This window comes from Podarcis tiliguerta (genome assembly GCF_965153285.1).
Source record: "Podarcis tiliguerta genome assembly, chromosome: 1".
NCBI lineage: Eukaryota > Metazoa > Chordata > Lepidosauria > Squamata > Lacertidae > Podarcis > Podarcis tiliguerta.
Window position 1 is genome coordinate 124,332,746 of NC_139534.1, and position 16,062 is coordinate 124,348,807.

Here is a 16,062-nt window from a genome sequence, read left to right on the forward strand (position 1 = left end):
AAAGCAACAGAAAGATTAGAACATTAAATCATAGGGCTGGAGTGGCACGCCCTGGGATTGCCTAGCAAGACTCTGGTCAGGCAAGCAAGATCCATTATACCTGGACTATCATTAGTAGATTAGGTGATACAAAAGAACAGTAGGGTAATTGCAAATAAGGAGCAGGAAGGACCAAGATGTTGTGTGCTAGAATGTCTCCAGGTAGGTCAGGTGTGGCTAACCTGTGTTCCTCCAGAGGTTGCTGGTCTCCAGCACCCATCAGACTCGGCCAGCAGACCCAATAGCCAGGGATGATGGGAATCATGGAGCAAGCTTGTTTTCTCCTGCTCTGGTGGTAGGACTTGAATCAGTGGCTTCAAGTTACAAGGAAGGAGATTCCGACTAAACATCAGGAAGAACTTTCTGATGCCAGTGGGACGGTCTATCTCAGGAGGTTGTGGGCTCTTCTTCATTTGAGGTTTTAAAGCAGAGGTTGGATGACCACCTGTCATGGATGCTTTAGCCGAGATTCCTGCATGGCAGGGGGCTGGGCTAGATGACCCTTGAGGTCCCTTCCAATTCATGATTCTATGAATGTGATCCAACAACATCTTGGATGGCCACACCTTATTGGCCTCCCTCAAGGCTGGGGATCCTATGTGGCCATCCAGATGTTGTTGAACCACATTCATAGAACCATGTCCCAACACCTAAGGAAGCGTTGGTGGTGATCTAATCTAAATGGTCTAGTTTAAGATCTCACCTGGGTCAACACAAAACAAAACAGGTAGGTGTTGGGGCATAAGGCAGCTGCCAATTCAAACAAAAGTTGGTTTGACTCATTTGTTTGACCTGTACTCTGTATGCTGTCTTTGCAAGTTATTTATATTTTGAAAGGCAACCTAAAAGTCTGTTACAGGGGGGGGGGCAGTGGGGACGACAGCATTATGGCTGAGTTCAATGCAGGAAATAGCTTTCGGCTGATGTGGACTCACCTGAAACCGCCAGGTAAGCAAGAGGGTTGGTGCTCCTTGCCAACATGCAAGGGGCAAAAGAGCAAAGATACCCAGGCCAAGGCACTAGTGAAAGTAGGTTTGGGTGCATTTGTGGAGAAAGAAGGGAGAGTTCTGTCCACTTTTTTTCTTCAAGAAGAAGAATTTGCATTTGATATTTTGCTTTATCACTACCTGAAGGAGTCTCAAAGTGGCTAACATTCTCCTTTCCCTTCCTCCTCCACAACAAGCACTCTGTGAGGTGAGTGAGGCTGAGAGACTTCAAGGAAGTGTGACTGGCCCAAGGTCACCCAGCAGCTGCATGTGGAGGAGCAGGGAAGCGAACCCGGTTCCCCAGATTACGAGACTACCGCTCTTAACCACTACACCACACTGGCTCTCAGTTCTGTCCACTTTTCAATGGTTTGTGCAACACCCACCACCTCAGCTTCGGCTGGTCTTAGGCCCCAACCACCGATGCAGAACTGACCTCAAACGCAGCCATGAAGGAGAACAGGAGAGGTGGGGCTGACCTGAAAATGCGGAGATGCACTGACTCAAGTCTCCTTGTGGAGGAAGAAAGTCAGAAACGACCCAGGAAAGAAGGATGGAACCAGTCAGAGGAGACTGAAGAACACTGGGCTCAAATAGCTCCTGGGACGTGACAAGTGTCCCGCAGAATCACAGGAAATGGTCTTGGACTCCCAACTTCAGACTATTCATCCATCAGTCACCTGAGCACTGGCAACTCTTCAAGGTCTTGGGCTTGAGGCCTCATGGCTTGTGGTCTTTCTAACCAGCACAAATTGGGTCTTGAAGAAAAGCACACCGACACTGAATATATAGAGCAATAGCGCTTTCTAAACATGACGGGACTCCGCTTAAGACACACATCCAAGCGATTTTACTCACCCCATGAAAGATTTGGGTTTCATCTCCAAGGCTAATTTTTCCAGATAAAAATTCAGATAGTACAGCAGAGCCATGAGAAAATCATCTAGCTGCCGGCACCTAGAGCAGATTTTAAAAACAGAGCAAAACACCACATCACCCATGTAAACTTCTTCACAAGGGAGCAGTTTTCTTTTGCTGAATGCAGCCCACTGGGCAATGGCACCTGGGTACCCTTCACGATAGGGACACGGGTGGCGCTGTGGGTTAAACCACAGAGCCTAGGACTTGCCGATCAGAAGGTCGGCGGTTCGAATCCCCGCGACGGGGTGAACTCCCGTTGCTCGGTCCCTGCTCCTGCCAACCTAGCAGTTCAAAAGCACGAAGTGCAAGTAGATAAATAGGTACCACTCTGGTGGGAAGGTAAACGGCATTTCCGTGCGCTGCTCTGGTTCGCCAGAGCATGCTGGCCACATGACCCGGAAGCTGTACGCCGGCTCCCTCGGCCAATAAAGCAAGACGAACGCCGCAACCCCAGAGTCGGCCACGACTGGACCTAATGGTCAGGGGTCCCTTTACCTTTACCCTTCACGATACCCAACGTTCATGCCCAACGTGGGGCTCGAACCCTTGACCCTGAGATTAAAGGTCTCCTGCTCTACCAACTGAGCTATCCCAACAGTCTATTATGTGTGAAGACCCAAAGGGTCACTTAACCATAATGGGATTTTAGAATAAGGGATAATTAATTGGCCCTCCCAATCATTGTCATTCCCACTTAAGAAGAAGAAGAAGAGTTTGGATTTGATATCCCGCTTTATCACTACCCGAAGGAGTCTCAAAGCGGCTAACATTCTCCTTTCCCTTCCTCCCCCACAACAAACACTCTGTGAGGTGAGTGGGGCTGAGAGACTTCAAAGAAGTGTGACTGGCCCAAGGTCACCCAGCAGCTGCATGTGGAGGAGCGGAGACGCGAACCCGGTTCCCCAGATTACGAGTCCACTGCTCTTAACCACTACACCACACTGGCTCTCTCTTGACCCACAAAGCTTACTGCGTGATCTTGGGATGGCCATTCTCTCTTAGCCTAACCTACCTTGCAGGGTTTTTGTGAAGATGTGGGAATAATAAGAGGTGGGAATAATGCATGTGGTCTGGGGTCCTTGGAAGAAGGCTGGTGGGAGTGGGGGTGAGTGGGATGCAAACAATTCCAAGCAGGCAAAAACATTGAGCCAGTGAAAGGTGTGGTCTGGGGAGAGGAGAATCATAAAACCTTAGAACTGTAGAGCTGGAAGGGACCCTGAGGGTCATCTAGTCCAACCCTCTGCAATGCAGGAATCTGAAGCTGCTCCATACAGAGATTGAACCTGCAACCTTGATATTATCAGCACCACACTCTAACCAACTGAGAAGTAGCCTGGCAAGTGTTTCAAGGGCCGCACAGAAAGCCGTGGAGGGCCACATTTGGCCCCCAGGCCTGATGTTCCCCAGCCCTGCTTTGCAATGCTAAAAGCAGCACATATATTAACCCAGATCCCTTATTAATCTCCTGTTGCAGGTGAAGTGCTGACCCGGACAATCCCTTGCCCCAGGTCTGCTCATATGATTGACTAAGTTTTCTGCAACCGGCCCATTTCATACTTAAAATGGAAGTGTAGCGAGAAGCAGCCGCAAGGGTACTTGTCAGAGGATGTGATGGTTGTGATTTCTGACATTTCCCCTCTCACGGAATTGTATATATGCCAAAGATAGCTTTCAGAATTCAGGTCTTGATGGCACAGGATTTGACAACCTCTCCGCTAACATCTGACTTGGTTTTTACAAGGTGCCGTAAAATATATTTTTCTTTTAAAAAAAATATGAAGTGAAAGCATCCCACTGTGAAATGCAAATACCAAATGGCATACCTCATAACTAAAGAGAAAGAATGGATGCGAAAGGAATCGTCTTCGTGGGCCAGAAACAGGGCAGCGTCTGAAAACATTCAAAATGAAAATTTTAGAAATCTGTAGCACTGCATTTTCGTCCAGCCCTGCAAAGTGTCTGCAAACTATCTCAGAGAAGGTTTTCACATAAATCGAGTTCTGTTTGCCTATATTTTTAGACTAAACTTCCTCCACGGAACTCAGGGTGGTCCACCCTCTAGCCCTGTGAACTAAGCTGTGAAGAAATTACTGTCCCCAAATCACCCAGTGAGCTTTACAACTGGGAGGATTTGAACACGATGTTAGGATATTTCCGTTCCACCTTAAAAGGGAGCAGGATGTTTGTGTCACAGCCTGCGTATTTCCTGTTTCACAGGATGTTTCTGTTGTGTCTTTGCTTTCGTTTCTCTCTCTGTGCCGGAGACACTGAAGCAGGAAGTCATGTTTTCTCTTTGTTCTGATCAACGCTGAATAAACTTGTAAATAATACTCTCCTGAGTGCATCTTTCACTGCGCATTATCTGCTGATAGAGCGTGCATCGGCTCTGGAATGTGACAAGCTATTTCTGGAGCTCGTGTCGCTAATTGCTGATACTGCGTGTCTGCGGGAGATCGATGGACGTCCGGAGACGACGTGGAGTCATGATGGACTTTGTCTCCCTGGCAGTATCCCAACACCCAAGTCTCTCCGGTCCTTGTCGAACTTATGGAAAATCACAATTGCTGAACTCGCTTCCAGTTCTGATTTGTTTTGGCCGTTAGGGCTCTGGCTTGGCCATGTCGGCAGAATGGAAGATGGCAGGATCCGCAAGGATGTGCTCTAAGTGGAGCTGGCAACAGGCACCATGCCAGTTGGCAGACCAACTCTGTGCTACAAAAATGTCTGCAAACGTGACATTAAGACTGGTAAGATCAACCCCGCCGTGTGGGAATCCCTTGCAGAAAACTGCAATGCCTGGAGACAGACAGACGGGCTGTGCATCCATAGCAGTGACCAGGGGAGTAATGACCACTGGCAGAAGCGCAGAGAGGAGAAACAACCGGATGCCTCTCTCTGCCTCAGCTGCAACAAAGCATGTCTCTCCCATATCGGTCTATACACCCAAAGCAGGAGCTGTAACTTTCCAACATTTTGATTCCTCCTTTGTCTCCCAAGACAGACAGATGCCAACAATAACCAGTTTAAGAAAAGGGGCAGAGAAAGAAGGAACTATGCAAGGGGTTGGGGAATAATAATAATAATTTATTATTTATACCCCGCCCATCTGGCTGAGTTTCTCCAGCCACTCTGGGAGGCTCCCAATCAAGTGTTAAAAACAGTACAGCATTAAATATTAAAAACTTCCCTAAACATGCTTACTAAGAACAAATCACATGGAATTCACTTATCTCCAAGTAGACATCTTTAGGACTGACCTATAAGGGATTGGTGTAACTTGAGACGGGAGTAAGGAAAACAGCCCATTAAATTTGGGTTGGTTTTATTTGCCCTGCTTTGTTTCACCTTAAGATAACAGCATGCCTCCTTCCAGGGAGCACAGAAGTGGGTGCGGTTTGGGTGTAGGGCTCCTGGGATTCTACCTGGAAAACTCTGCCACTGAGCTATGCACCAGGAGATGTGTGGGGTGATGGAGGCACGTCACTATTGTGGCAGGCTTGGAGTTTATCAAAGCTGCATCAGGCGTGACCCAAGAGGAATAAGCAAGTCGCCCAGGTCTAGTTTTCACGGAGGCGGTAAAAATGCGTCTGGGTGGTTCACCTTTAGACTGCAGGTGAGACTCACTTAACTGAAAGCTACTCTGTATAAAAGCAGTCCCTGCATATAGAAATCTAGCAAGTCAGGGAAAGGGGCCAAATTAATACTAGGGCTTTTTTTGCACTTAATGTACATGTTTGTAAAAATACAAATTACATCTGTTTTGGTTCTTAATGGCTGTAGGCACATCATGCCTTTGAAGCACATCCAAAACGCACAGACACACCCTTCAAAGAATTCTGGGCACAGTAGTGTGTTAAGGGATGTTGGGAAATGTATTAACAGTGCCTATAATCCTTTGAAGGGGGAAATGTGCTTAAACACACACACAGAGAGTACTAGTCTAGCCTTCTCCTCATCATCTATTTTTCTACATGGAGTGTGGAGGGTTTTTTTTTCTTTTTTGTATGGAGGCACATTAAATCATGTTTGTTCCCACCTGCAGTCTGCTCTGAAGTGCTATTACCCAGACACAGGGTTTTCCATCTCCGTAAGAACATGGCTTCTTCTAGCACATTGTGACAACTTGTCTACGGTGGATTGACCTATGCGTGGACAGTCTTTCCTGTCCAGAAAGATTTCCAGAATCCCAGTCCAAATTTAAGGTCTTGCAGCATTTTTCGAAGCTGACCCAACTTTTCAAAGGAAAAATGCAAGGCAGTCCTCTTAGGGCCATACCATTAAAATGCTAGAGGAAAACAAGGCGCTTAGAAATTATTATTACTGTTACAGCTGATTTAGCGATTTATGCCACACCTTATTTACAAAGAAACGTAAGGGGGGTTACATGCCAGGCATAGGAAGCTGAAAGGCCACACAACCGAGAGACGGGTAGGCAGGGAGTTTCTGATGAGAGGGAAAATACATGCCCACTTCCTTCTCCCTCACCTTGCATTCTGAATAGTCTGCTCTGGGCAGGCGTATACCTGCAGCACATGAGAATGACTTTAGGTGCACTGCTGCATTCATTGTGCTTACCTGCTCTGCACCTTCCCAAGCATTAACCAGCTTTAGTCAAACAAAAGTGCACTGAAATAGGGCCTTTGTAATACTTGCTTTGTTCGCAAATATACAAAAGCAGCTACGTATGCCTTCAGGCGAAGCCAGAGTAGCGTTTGAAGGGTCAAGAGTAAAAGCCGAGAGACCCAGGACCAAATTGTTCAGCCATGAAAGACACTTGGTAACCAGTCAGTCTCTCTCTCAGCCTCACCTATGTACCGTGCAAGGCTGTTGTTGAGCTTCTGGAAGAAAGGTGGGGCATGCATGAATTAGGGTTGCCACCATGTTTCAAACTGTAAAAGTCCAGACAGAAAAGTTGGTGATCATTTTCTGGGCAGAGATCTTGATCTTTATTTGCCAGAAACGACACTGCCGAAATAGATTGCCATACGTTTGGATTTTCCTGGGCATTTTCGTGATTTCCACCCCAGACGTATGGTAACCCTAGTTACCGTATTTTTTGCTCTGTAAGACTCACTTTTTCCCTCCTAAAAAGTAAGGGGAAATGTGTGTGCGTCTTATGGAGCAAATGCAGGCTGCTTAGCTATCCCAGAAGCCAGAACAGCAAGAGGGATTGCTGCTTTCACTGCGCAGCAATTCCTCTTGCTGTTCTGGCTTCTGAGATTCAGAATATTTTTCTTCTTGTTTTCCTCCTCCAAAAACTAGGTGCGTCCTGTGGTCTGGTGCATCTTATAGACCGAAAAATACGGTAATAAATGTCCCCTCCAGCTCAGCCCCCTATTGTTTCCAATACAGCAAAATGCAGTGCTCTTTGTCTGAGTCTCCCGAGATTCAGGCTTACTGCACCTTCTCTGCCCTTCCCATAGGCTCCGATTAACATCACATCCCAATGGCAGGAGAGACAGAGAAACAGAGAGATTTCCAGATGACCAAGTGAAACACTGCCACTCACCAGTCCATTAAGAAACATTTGTCAAACCCTCGGCCACACCTACATGTGTTGGGCAAAAACCATAATGAAGCCCATTTGTGCAATCCAAGATAGTAAAATGTTGTAACCAATGCTATGAAGATGCCATTATGAAAGAAGAGGCTGGCACCATGATGCGATATAGAAAAGGAGGTTGCCTTTCTGCCTTCCCCTGCTCCATATGGACTGGAAAACTTGCATGACTCAAGTTATTTCCATGACTGGAGCCTTTCTGCAAAACACCCACTCCCTGTTTGGTCTGTAGCGCATAGGACTGCCGTTGCTGGTTCTGTGCAAGACTGTTAAGGTGGACGGTGCTCTTGGCTCCCACAGCTGGGACAAAGAAGCTATTTCTTTGATTTTTATGATTCTTAGGTATGCTGGACACAAGCCATTTAGGCCAAGTAAACAAGTGCTGTTGACTCGGGATAACACTGAAATCAGCAGCCCTTGGAACAATCTCAAGGATGCCGGAGAAGATCAATAAGCTGCAACTAACTTGGCAATTCAGCACCCACACTTACACTTAACGTCTTCTAGAGAAATCAGTTCCTTTTGCAATCGCTTCAACAGCCGGGGCGACTTATCTTCTTGGATACTTCTCCGTACGGCAAAGATATCTCGGAAAAAAACAGGATCGGGTCTGCAGATAAAATGGAGGGTGGGTAGGACTTGCAATTTCATTTAATTGGACACATGCCAACGCAACTCTGGAGCTAAACTCTGGGAGCTAAACTCTTTCCAGGTAACCTTGATTACGTTGAAAACAAAGGCAGAATTCAGCCTTCTATGGGCACATGAAGCTTCCTAACTGGTCTCTCGAGCCTTTAATATCCACAAAGGGGCAGCACTTAGGACATCCACAACACGCATTTAAAGCACTGCCATACCACTTTAACAGCCATAGCTCCCTCCCCCAAGAATCCTGGGAACTGTAGTTTGAGGGTGTTGGGAACTGTAGTTCCAAGAGGAGATTCCTAGCAACTACAGTTCCCAGAATTCTTTGGGGGAAACCAGGACTGATTGAAGTAGCATAAGAGGGCTTTGAATGTATGGTGTGGATGTGACCTGGAGGGGAAACTCTTTGCAAGACGCAGTGATGAAAATGGCCCAGTTTGTGCAGCCGTCTTCTCATCCTACCGATGCAGATGGCCTGTGGACCCGTTCTTTCTCATATTTGAGGGTGTGGATCCTCAAATGATCAATTGTAGCTAAGGCTTTATGGGATGCAGGTGCAGAAGAGGGGAGGGGAGATACATCAGATGCATATATGGTGTACATATCAGCAAAAAAGCAGGCCTGTGATGTTGTGTTACTATTGTTCCCATTTTACAGACAGGGAAGTGGGGGCAAACAAGCAGCTTGCCCAAACACGTTTGCAGCTAAGCAGGCACAGAGGTGGCCCATGACATTGGGGCACAAAATCCAAATGGCAACCCTCGTGGCAATGGCAACAATATAATAATAGACCAAATAATTGACCTTTAATGGTGCAGGCCACCTCACTCTACCTAGAATGAATTGAAACTCCTGTCTCAAGAGTCACAAAGGAGGACTTTTTAAAACCAATAATTTTATTTTTAAAAAATAAATAAATTGGTGACATCGGTGGGATTCCCTTACCATCCAGGTCAGGCTCAGACCATTTCTCCATCTAGCCCAATACTGCCTACCCTGGCAGGCAGCAGCTCTCCAGGATCTCAGGCCTTGGTCTTTGCTGGGGATCAAACCTAGGGCCTTCTGCATTGAGCTATGTTCCATCCCCAAAGGTACGTCCAGTCTCTTCCCCTTCCCTTCCCCAAATACAGGATTTGAATCCAGGACTTCTTACACCCTTGCCAAGACCACAGACTATAGTCTGGGCATTTCAAGCTCTGATAATTTTTAAACTGGGTCACCTGTCTGGCGTTTTCGTGGCCGTCTCTTGGAAGTGGATGGTTTTCCCTTTCTTTGACTTCTTCTCCACTTCCTTATCTTCCTCCTTAGGCTGAGCACTGCAATACCAAACAGAGGGGAGTTTTCGGTAATGGCAGTGGCAATTCATACAACTACACAGGAAAGAGACCTCACCATGCGTCTCTCAACCACAGAGTGAGCCCAGCAGAGAGGAATGGCAGCAAGTCCAATGCCAGTTTAGGATGCAATCTTGCCCCTGCCCGCTATAATTCAGCTGGGATACTTGTTTTTTTTTAATTTTCCAAAGCCCCAGCATCCACAACATTTCTGAGTTGATCTGTTCCTCCTCCACCCTTAATAATCCCCCCCCCAAAAAAAAAAATGAATACTGAAGGCGAGGGGGAAACAGCTTCAGGGATTGGACAGGTGGTTCTTTATGACATCACAGCATGCTCAACCAATCAGCGTGGGGTACCTTCTGCTTCAAAATTACAGAGATGTTTTCATTTTTTATTCTTGCGGAGATTGAAGGAATGGGTATGTTTGGACCAATTGCACTTAGGGAGAGATGAGGCATACTACTAGATGCTTTCACAGTTGGAAAGAGCGGCATCCTGCAAACTCAGGCTCTTTTCAATTGTCACTTTGTTTACTGTGGAATACCTCTTCTTACCTCCCATCCCTGCCAAGGGTTCTATCAGGCCTGACATTTGCCTCCTTTCAGAGGCAAAGAAAAAAACATTTCAGTTCCTCCATGCTTTTGGAAAACAAGGATTCTATTTACTAAAATGTATTGGTTTCATCCTGCTGATTATGATCTGCTATTGTTGGAAATGTCGTAGATTCCATTGGTTTTATTGATTTTAATGGACTGTGCATGGAGGGGGGAAAATCTTGCTGCAAGGCCAGGCACTTCATAAACTAGCTCACTGGCAAGTGATACGAAATCACGATAACCACAAACAGAAACGCAAGAAAGTCAGACAGAAAGGGACACTGAATCCTTACCATGCAAATTCAAGACTTCGGCTGTCATCTTTCCAGTACCACAAGCCAGGGTTAACTTTCGTGAACTGCAAGCGTTTTGGAATACAAAAGTTTCGAGGCATTAATTTAAACCATTTCATCATTTTCGTGTTCGATTTTCAGCTCCAAAAATCCAGCGAGCTCATAAGCCTGACCGATAAGCCCAATGCCATGTGCTTCTGAAGAATGGTGATTCAATGTACATCCAAAAACAGGGCTGGAACAACCACTGGGACATTATCAAGCAACTTCCAGGGCAATTATTTCATAGCATTATTCTAAAAAAAAGACTGATGTTGTGAGCCACCAAGCCTTAGAAAGACAACTTTTCCTAAAGGCTTCCACAATATTGGCCACCGGTGTATATAAAGGCCAGTGGTCCATCTAATAATCCTAATCATAATAATCAAGACATTGACTGCCTATTTAAAAACAGCAACAACCGATGTTGACTGGTCGTTTCAAGTTTGTGACCATCAGAAACACTATGGATAGGGATGGAAGGCGGAATACCGTATTTTTCGCCCTATAAGACGCACTTTTTCCCCTCCAAAAATGAAGGGGAAATGTGTGTGCGTCCTATGGGGCGAATGCAGGTTTTCGCGGAAGCCTGGAGAGTGAGAGGCGTCGGTGCGCACCGACACCTCTTGCTCTCCAGGCTCCAGGAAGCTATCCGCAAGCCTTGCGCACCTGGGGGGAGTTCCCCTGGGCGCGCAAGGCTTGCGGGCGGCAGCCTGCAGCGCGGAGCACGGGGCGCCCTTCGGAGGACGCCCCGTGCTCCGCGCAAGCGTCAGCAAGCCTTGCGCACCGGGGGAGAACTCCCCCCCGCGCGCAAGGCTTGCGGGCGGTAGCCTGCAGCGCGGAACACGGGGCGCCCTTCGGAGGACGCCCCGTGCTCCGCGCAAGCGTCAGCAAGCCTTGCGCGCCGGGGGAGAACTCCCCCCCGCGCGCAAGGCTTGCGGGCGGCAGCCTGCAGCGCGGAACACGGGGCGCCCTTCGGAGGACGCCCCGTGCTCCGCGCAAGCGTCAGCAAGCCTTGCGCGCCGGGGGAGAACTCCCCCCCCGCGCGCAAGGCTTGCGGGCGGCAGCCTGCAGCGCGGAACACGGGGCGCCCTTCGGAGGACGCCCCGTGCTCCGCGCAAGCGTCAGCAAGTCTTGCGCGCCGGGGGAGAACTCCCCCCCGCGCGCAAGGCTTGCGGGCGGCAGCCTGCAGCGCGGAACACGGGGCGCCCTTCGGAGGACGCCCCGTGCTCCGCGCAAGTGTCAGCAAGCCTTGCGCGCCGGGGGAGAACTCCCCCCGGCGCGCAAGGCTTGCGGGCGGCAGCCTGCCGCCCGGCGCATGGGGCGCCCTGAAGCAGAGCGCCCTCGCGCCGGGCAGACATCGGCCAGCCCCACAAGCTCGGGGGACAGCGGGGAGGCGCAGCGCCGCCATCCCGCTCCTCCCTGACCTGGTTTTGGGGGGGAAATAAAGGGAAAAAATTTTTTCCTTTATTTCCCCCCCAAAAAAGTAGGTGCGTCCTATGGGACGGAGCGTCCTATGGGACGAAAAATACGGTAAATATATATGAGCACATATAGTGTTGTCCGACCTGTGGGGTGCCCTCTCATCAGATGTCAATGAGATAAATAATTATACAGCTTTTAGGAGACATCTGAAGGCAGCCCTTCGGGAGGTTTTTAATGTTTGAGGTTTTATTATGTTGGAATCTGCCTAGAGTGGTTGGGACAACCCAGTCAGTTGGGTGGGATACACAAATAATAATAATAATTAATAATAATAATAATAATAATGCAAGCCAGTTGTATTCCTCAAGTAAGATTTAATTCATAAAAGGTTAGACAGCCAACATAGTGCAGTGGTTAAAGTGTCTGCCTGGGACCTGGGAGACCAGGGTTCAAATCTCCACTCAGCCATGAAGTTCACTGGGTGATCTTGGAGCTCATCATGGTCTCTCAGCCTGACCTACCTCACAGGACTGAGGGGCGGAGGGTGGGGTCCCCAATGTAGGCCCTTTTGGGGGCTTTTGGAAGAAAGGTGGGGTAGAAATGTAATAAGTAAATAAACGAAGCTCCTGAATTGTGGATGCAAGAGTGGGTGCCTCTAACATTTGGGTTTGAAGAGGGGATTTTGACAGGTGAAGGTTGCATGGCGACCCAGCTATGAAAGGTGCAAGCAGGGCCGGATTTAGGTTTGGGGAGGCCCTTAGTTACTGAAGGTAATGGGGCCCTTTATATGTCCAGCTGTCCATTGCCAACAACAAATTGTCGCTGTTTTTTATGTTGAATATATGCTATATGGTAATTTGTGGACCTGATAGGTATCTAAAGCCATTTGCACATAACAAAATATGTATTTTATCAAAGTAATTGTTGAATTGAAATACAATTATGAAGAAGTATATTAATGGTGAAATAATTATTAAACTCTAACTTAAAATGATTTTTTTATTCATAACAAACTTAATAATGGAAAAACACTGTTACTGTATGTAAGTTTTATTGTATTTGTTTTTTATCTTATATTTTGGAAATGTACATCCAGGTTTTTTTCCCTTTAATTTTTTGGGGGGACCCCCAAGAGAGCGGGGCCCTAAGCTATAGCTTGTTTAGCTTATACGTAAATCCGGCACTGGGTGCAAGACCCAACCTGGTCATATCCAACCTTGGGCTTTTTTAGAAAAAAGGAATATCTGCAAACCCCACCCCACCCCAAAGAAGTTCCACAGTCACTAGACACATCCAGGAATGCAGACTTACTTACAGGCACTATATGTCCCTTGGGCAGCTCCAGGAACTGTAGCTGAGACATGGCGACACTTTGTTTACTGAAAGAGTATCCTGGCAACAGCTCTCTGTCTCTCTTTCCATCTTGAATAGAAGGGTCGGCTCTCCCGCCTGGAGACTACAAGTCCCATCATGCAACGCGACAGGCCTTCCCTTTTTTGGTCTGTCCGCGTGTTGGCTTTTGGCTCTCTTTTTCTAACCAAGGGGCGTCCTCAGAAATTATCCCAATTGTGAACCCCCTTCCCAGATACGTGTGAACAGGACGCCCGCGTTTCGTGTCGCAGGCGGCTTTCCTTTAAAATAGCCCGTCCGACACACTGACTGGTTTCAGAAATAGGTGCTACTTCTGAGCAGGATTGCTTGCTTTCTGAGTGAACTGCCTGCGCTCATTTTTCTCTCACACACATATATATGTGTGTGATATTTATCTATCTGTTTTATTTTACGCGTTAAATTTCAGTACCACCCTCCCTCCCCAAAGGAGCCAAGGGTGTCAAGCAGCAAAGCAGCACCACTGAAAAATATTTTTTAAAAAATGTTTTAACACTGAGCATCTTAAAGCAATCATATAGCCACACCATGATTTCAAAGTTGCCAGGATCAATGATCTTTTCAGCCATCAAATGCCTGGGTGAACTGGAATGTGGTAGTTGTTTTTTTAAGTCCCTGAATGGAGTTTTCCACAGATGAGCCACTACCAAAAGGGCCTTGCCGCAGATAGTGCCAACCTGGCAGCAGTTTTACAAAATCGGATTTAGTTCGTGTTTAATATGTATTTAACTTTAAATGTATTAAGCTACCTGCACTGAGGTTTTGGCTGTTATGCATTGATGCACACACAGAGAGACTTGCACTGGGAGAGTAGAGCGGACTGCAAACATGGCATCAGAATAACGTTGACTCATGCCCAAGAAGAGGGTGTCACGTTTCCACCCATTCACACACCTAAATCCTCCCCAATTCCTTTCATTAAATCGTGCATCCCTGCTGAAAGAGCTTGCTGATGGTGGCTCAGGTCCCTGCGCAACGCCGGCTCTGAGCTCGGCTTACTTCTCTGCCTGCGCCCTGTGACCTTTTTTAAACAACAGCACACTGTATGTTGTGTTTGCAGTTGCTATTGTGGGCTGCCAAGGATATTCTGGAGCCTTGGCAGCAATGCCGCATATTTATCAAGAACAAGAAGAGAAGCAGATTTGGAAACAAACGAGGTTTTGGAGTTGCGTCGAGGCAACACTTCAAAAGCAGTATCAAAAACAGGGTAAAAAGAAAGAGGCACAGTGAAGATAAATGCTTCTGTCATCAGCATGTGCTTATTAAGTCTGCCTATTCAGTTATCAAAAGCCTCCAACCTTTTCAGACCCAGGCCCCCACTGTTTAACCCAAACATGCATTTGGAGACCTGTTTCTTAATCCTTATTTTTTACCATATGTATGCATGGTGCTAATTCTGCTGTTTGCAAATCACCTTAGATCAGTCTCTGACCCAACAGTTGGCTTGACTCCCAACTCAGCAACTGAAAAACTAGTTACCATAGATGAACTACTTTTAAAACATACTGTATTGATGAACTAAAAAGGTGCCCTCAATTAAATCAACAGATTTAATTTCCTTCCGGATAATAACTGCAGGTGGCAAGTGTCACCTTAGAAGAGGAATGCCTCTTTTCAGGCAAGATCTGCTGGGACACATCAATTAAATACAAAACAATGCATCCCTACTCCCCCCCCCTTTCATATGCAAATTTATGCAGCTGCACTAAAACAGTTAGCTGACTTAAACGCTCATGCTCAATTAAATAATATTTTTTTAATTGGGTGCAGATCTTCCAAATGTTCCTATTTTCCAGGGACAATCCTGGATTTACAGAAGCCGTCCCAGTTCCTGATTTGTTCTCGCGATGTCCCGCTTTTCCTTAGGACATCCCTATTTTCATTGGAGAAATGTTGGAGGGTATGGAGTTATGTGACCCCCCAAGTTAAGGAGATAAGTAACTATACAGCTTCTAGAAGACATTTGAAGGCAGCCCTGTGTAGGGAAGTTTTTAAATGTTTAATGTTTTATTATGATTTTATATGTGCTGGAAGCTGCCCAGAGTGGCTGGGGCAACCCAGTCAGGTGAGCGGGGTATAAATAGTTAAATCATTATCATTGCTGTTGTTGTTGTTGAATAGGACGTTCCTATTTTCATTGGAGAAACATAAGAGGGTATGTGGCTGGTGGCTTTACTTGTTATGATTTGCACCCTAGCTTTTTGGACTCAAATATGCAGTGCCCATATACCTCAGAAAAAAGAACAGTGTTTCTTAGTTACAGTCCTGAAAGGTTTGTGTTACATAAACATGCGTTACATAATCCCGTATATCATAGCCTTTATTTAAACTAATAAGCCTTAAACTCTCCCCGCAAAAGCATTGTGTCTGGGGGAATGCCTTGCATTCCACAGAGGAAGACCGAAATAAAATGGAAATGCCTTCAGGTCTTGGCCCTCGAAAAGTCTGTGGATGTCAGCTCTGGTTTCCTAGGGAATTATTACGGCACAACTACCTTTGCGCTCGACTATGCAGCGCTGAATTCGTTCCCTGCACAGCAGCTGCCGTTCTGTTTATTTCTGCATTGGCCGCTTACCTGCCAAATGTTCCCTTCCTGTTCTCAATAAGCAGCTCCTTGCCTCGGGGACAGAAACCAAGAACATTAAACTCACCCTGATCTGCTCTTCTGTACTTTTCCATTTGACCTGACCCAGCTCATCCTCTGCCTTCAGGTGTTGTTGGTGTCGGGGTGTGTGTGGTGTGTTGGGGTAGCCTTTTTTTTTTGGCAGGAAGAACAGAAAAAGGATTGGCAGGTAGAATGATTGGAAGGAAAAAAAAACAGGATTAAATGGC

At 46.8% G+C, this 16,062-nt stretch overlaps 1 protein-coding gene and 1 long non-coding RNA gene across 2 annotated transcripts in view; one reads left to right on the top strand and one right to left on the bottom strand.

Annotated features, from left to right (window-relative positions):
• LOC310677960 overlaps window positions 1-16,062 on the top strand; it is a 288,527-nt gene that overhangs the window by 188,106 nt on the left and 84,359 nt on the right. The gene's annotated exons all lie outside the window — the stretch shown is intronic.
• PPP1R36 (protein phosphatase 1 regulatory subunit 36) overlaps window positions 1-16,062 on the bottom strand; it is a gene marked incomplete at its 5' end in the record, with an annotated part of 67,631 nt that overhangs the window by 14,232 nt on the left and 37,337 nt on the right. Inside the window, 5 exons of the mRNA XM_083442581.1 lie at window positions 1,884-1,982; window positions 3,770-3,836; window positions 7,998-8,116; window positions 9,372-9,467; window positions 10,378-10,442. Coding sequence (XP_083298707.1) covers window positions 1,884-1,982; window positions 3,770-3,836; window positions 7,998-8,116; window positions 9,372-9,467; window positions 10,378-10,442 — 446 coding nt within the window. The remainder of the gene's footprint in view (window positions 1-1,883; window positions 1,983-3,769; window positions 3,837-7,997; window positions 8,117-9,371; window positions 9,468-10,377; window positions 10,443-16,062) is intronic.